The sequence below is a fragment of the Nannospalax galili genome, unplaced genomic scaffold (genome assembly GCF_000622305.1).
Source record: "Nannospalax galili isolate Female #2095 unplaced genomic scaffold, S.galili_v1.0 scaffold1188, whole genome shotgun sequence".
In the NCBI taxonomy this organism is placed as follows: domain Eukaryota; kingdom Metazoa; phylum Chordata; class Mammalia; order Rodentia; family Spalacidae; genus Nannospalax; species Nannospalax galili.
In genome coordinates, this window is record NW_008358629.1 from 137,584 (window position 1) to 140,937 (window position 3,354).

Consider the following 3,354-nt stretch of genomic DNA (forward strand, 5'->3'; position numbering starts at 1 on the left):
TGATACCCACATGTAACTGATGACAGTACTCCAAAATGATAATAAGACTTTATTCACTTGTATAGGGGTAAAGGATGGATCAACATTGGCTCACTAATGATTCAAGAGAGATGTGTAGCATCTTAAAGCCTCTATCACTAAGGAGTACTGGGTTCAGGAGGAAGGGTAGTGCCCAACAGACATGCTAATATACAGGAGAGATTAGTACCTACCTCTCAGCTGCCTGGACTTGTATCTGGGCACATACAAGATCCACAATACCCTCCTTTCACATGTCCGATTCCAGCTGTGCTCCTGCTACTGCACCAGAATGCTGCAGGAACTATTCTTCCTTGAATTCCGGCTGAGAAGCAGGAAACAAAACTAGCAGGTCATCTGATCCACTGGGAAGTCTTATGAAGCAAATAGACCCATTTCAAGATGACAAGACTGGCCCTTATAGCAAGGAATCCGTTAAAGTGACAGGTTGATTCTTCTAGGTATGTGTTCTAGAGGTAATGTGACTTTTACCTGTGCTGTGTTCTAAAAACAAGAATTTTAAGTGTTAGTGCCTTTTTAAGTTCATCGCAACAGTTCAATCACTTATATATAGTCACACTTTAGCTTTTAAGTTATTATGGAAAATGTAGCCCATATTATTTAGTAAAACGGAGAGATGAGTGAGCCTGTAAAGAAAGATGAGAGAAAGAGAGCACGTCAATAACTGAAAATGGACATAGGGAAGCCATTGAATGGCCAACCCAGGATTAGGGAGAGCAGTGCCCACTTGTTAAGGTTAGGAAAGACCCAAGGAGAGCACACAGCGGAGGAATGGCATGACCATTCTCAATGACCAGGTTGTCAGACTCATTTTTTAAGTGTGTGTGAGACATTCATGTTCATTTCGTAGGAATAACCACTGCTAGCTTTTTAGCAAACACACTTTTCACAGGTTTTTCTGTGCACGAATACATTATACAAGCATATTTACCCTTTTACAGAAATAGGCTGATACTGTATCTGTAGTTCTGCAAACTGTTTTGTTTATTCATTTTTACAACATACCATGAACATATTTTCCATGCACATGGGTGAAATCCTGTACTAGAAGACAGAGAGCACTGTAGTTGGGTCAAAAGGCTGCTGGTAAGGACAGTGACACCTAAAGCAGAGTATCGGCTCAAGGTTAAAGCACAGGGCCTGGCAAGTATCTACCAGGGAAAGCAGGGCCAGCAATATTCTCATCTGAGAAGTCAGACTCGAAGGCCAAAGGCATTAAAGGTATGGGACATCGTGTAGGCCCCTTTGGCCCCTGCCTCCGCCCCTCGCTCCCCTGACTCCACGCTGGCCCCTGGGGGCGAACGCATCCTGTGCATCTCTCTGCATCCAGGGAAAACCACCCATTTTCTGCCTTTTCCTCAGCTCTTCCTGAGCCCTTGACATATCTGCACACTCTCTCATCATCTCCTCACTGCTTACATGCCTGTCCTCCTGAGAGTCCTTGGGGGAATCGTCTGTCCCCCTGTCTGTTTTTCGTTTTGCTTTCCGGGGCACGTAATCTTCAGCAGGACGCTTTTCTGCGGCCCTTGGCTCACTGGCTGGCTTTGCCTGGGAATCAGGCTTGCCCTCCCCTTGGCGGTGACCCTCCCCTTCAGACTTTCCCCGCTTTTCTGATTTCCCCTCATCTCGTGGTTGTCCCTGTGCATCTGGCTCTGCCTTATTCTCTAGCTTCCCCTCGTGTGCTGGCTTCGCTTTCTTGTCCGGCTTGTCGTCCTCGTCGGACTTTTCTTCATCTTCAGGCTCTACTTCATCTTCTGGCTTTCCCTCCTTTGCCAATTTTCCCTCTTTTTCACCATGGAGTTCTTCCATGTCGAGATTTCCCTCCTTTTCCTGTCCTGTGGGCGAGGATGGGGAAGAGGGAGGCAAAGAAGGCATGTTAGAAACTGAGATGTGGGAGTGGCCCTCAGGTTCATTTGTATGTGGCCCTTGCGAGGGGCGGGGGACCCTTACGTTGGCCAGGTCTTCCAAATGTTCCTTCCGACTGCACCCCTCCAGCACACTTGAGACAACTATGCCCTGGCAGTCCCTGCCGCCTTCTCTGTGCTCCTTCAGTATGGAAAGCTTTGTGGGATTGGGGGGTGGGGGTGGGGATGGAGGAGGGCAGCAGGGTCCCTAATCTGCCCATGTCCCGCATCCCTACCATTGCTGCCGCCATCCACTGACCTGCTGGGATACTGGGCAGGTCTCTCCTCCTTTCCAGTTGTCACAGCCCGCTGGGAACTGCAGAGGTGCAGATCTGCAGACTGGACACAGGCTTGGCGCTCAGTTGATGCACAGGCACTAAGAACCTGTTCTGAAGCCCAGCCTCATCAGCCAACATTTTCCTCCAACAGCCCTGCCTCCCCCAACCCCCACCTCCAGTACCCCAGCAGCCATTTCTTTTCAAGCCCTGGGCACCAAGCCAGGATGCTCACCGAAGTACGTTTTACTTCCCGCTCGGGCTCCAGAGGCAACCTGCCCCACCCCCACCCTCCTTTTGGTCCAGGTTAGTTTGTCATCATAACCTGGAGTGTGAGAGAGGATCACTTCCCTATCGCATCTACGTTTCACGGTCGCACTGCGGCCCCCTCCACTTCGCTTGCTCTAAAATGGATGGGGCTGTGGGCTGAGCAAAGGAAGCCGGCTGCAGGGGTCCTCCTCAGTCCCTCTCTGCACCCCGCCCGCTCTGCGCCCCCTCCTCGCCAATCTCCCTGCTTCCTTTCCCCCTCTTCTTGGCTGCTGCTGGTTGCAGCTGCCAACCAACTCCATCCCTGTCCCAGCTCTGCAGGCAGAGCCAGTCTTTCTCATACTGACCTGAGAGACCTGAGACAGGCCAGAGCCTCTTTAGAATTGGAAAAACCAAGACAGCTCAAGGAACTGGCTCTGCGCAGTTGTGGGGGCGGGCAGGTTGTGGAGTCCGGGAACTGGCCACAGGACTGGCTGGCGCGGGGGCTGGTGCCCACGTGGGCGCCAAGCCAGTCACGTGAGTAAAGCGTCACCCTAGCTAAAATCCACTCTCTTTCTCCTCCACCTCCCATCCTGGAGGATTTGGGAAGTGTAGCGCTGTTAGGACGAGTGTGGGAAAAGGAGAGTGGCAGAGTCACCCAGGAAAGGAGGCAGGAAGGCTCCTTTACCTGGCTTTACCTGGCTCTCCTCTCTGAGGATCCCTCTCAGATGCCCGTTCTCACCAGTTGTGACAGCCTGATCAGAGAGAGCACCCTCATTGACTAGAGTATTCAGCTGAATCCCACAGTTCTTCCCAACTTCAGAGACTAGGTTTGATGCCTGCCAAGAAGCTGGGCTTCCAATTAGAGTGCTGGAGTTGCCAGGGATTCT

The 3,354-nt window shown here is 51.3% G+C and overlaps 1 protein-coding gene across 4 annotated transcripts; it reads right to left on the minus strand.

Moving 5' to 3' along the window:
* Positions 1-1,000: 1,000 nt before the first annotated feature.
* Positions 1,001-2,976, minus strand: LOC103724731 (transcription elongation factor A protein-like 3). 4 transcript variants are annotated; one of them, XM_008821855.3, is made up of 3 exons: positions 2,833-2,976; positions 2,203-2,282; positions 1,001-1,874 (listed from the first exon to the last, which is right to left on the minus strand). In XM_008821855.3, the coding sequence occupies exon 3, from the start codon at positions 1,846-1,848 to the stop codon at positions 1,255-1,257; it is 594 nt and encodes a 197-aa protein (XP_008820077.1). In that variant the 5' UTR covers positions 1,849-1,874; positions 2,203-2,282; positions 2,833-2,976; the 3' UTR covers positions 1,001-1,254. The 4 variants fall into 4 exon arrangements, with proteins under 4 accessions (XP_008820077.1, XP_008820076.1, XP_008820075.1 ...); XM_008821854.3 differs by having other exon boundaries at positions 2,203-2,327; positions 2,833-2,960; XM_008821853.3 differs by having other exon boundaries at positions 2,203-2,332; positions 2,833-2,960.
* Between the last annotated feature and the right edge of the window lie 378 nt (positions 2,977-3,354).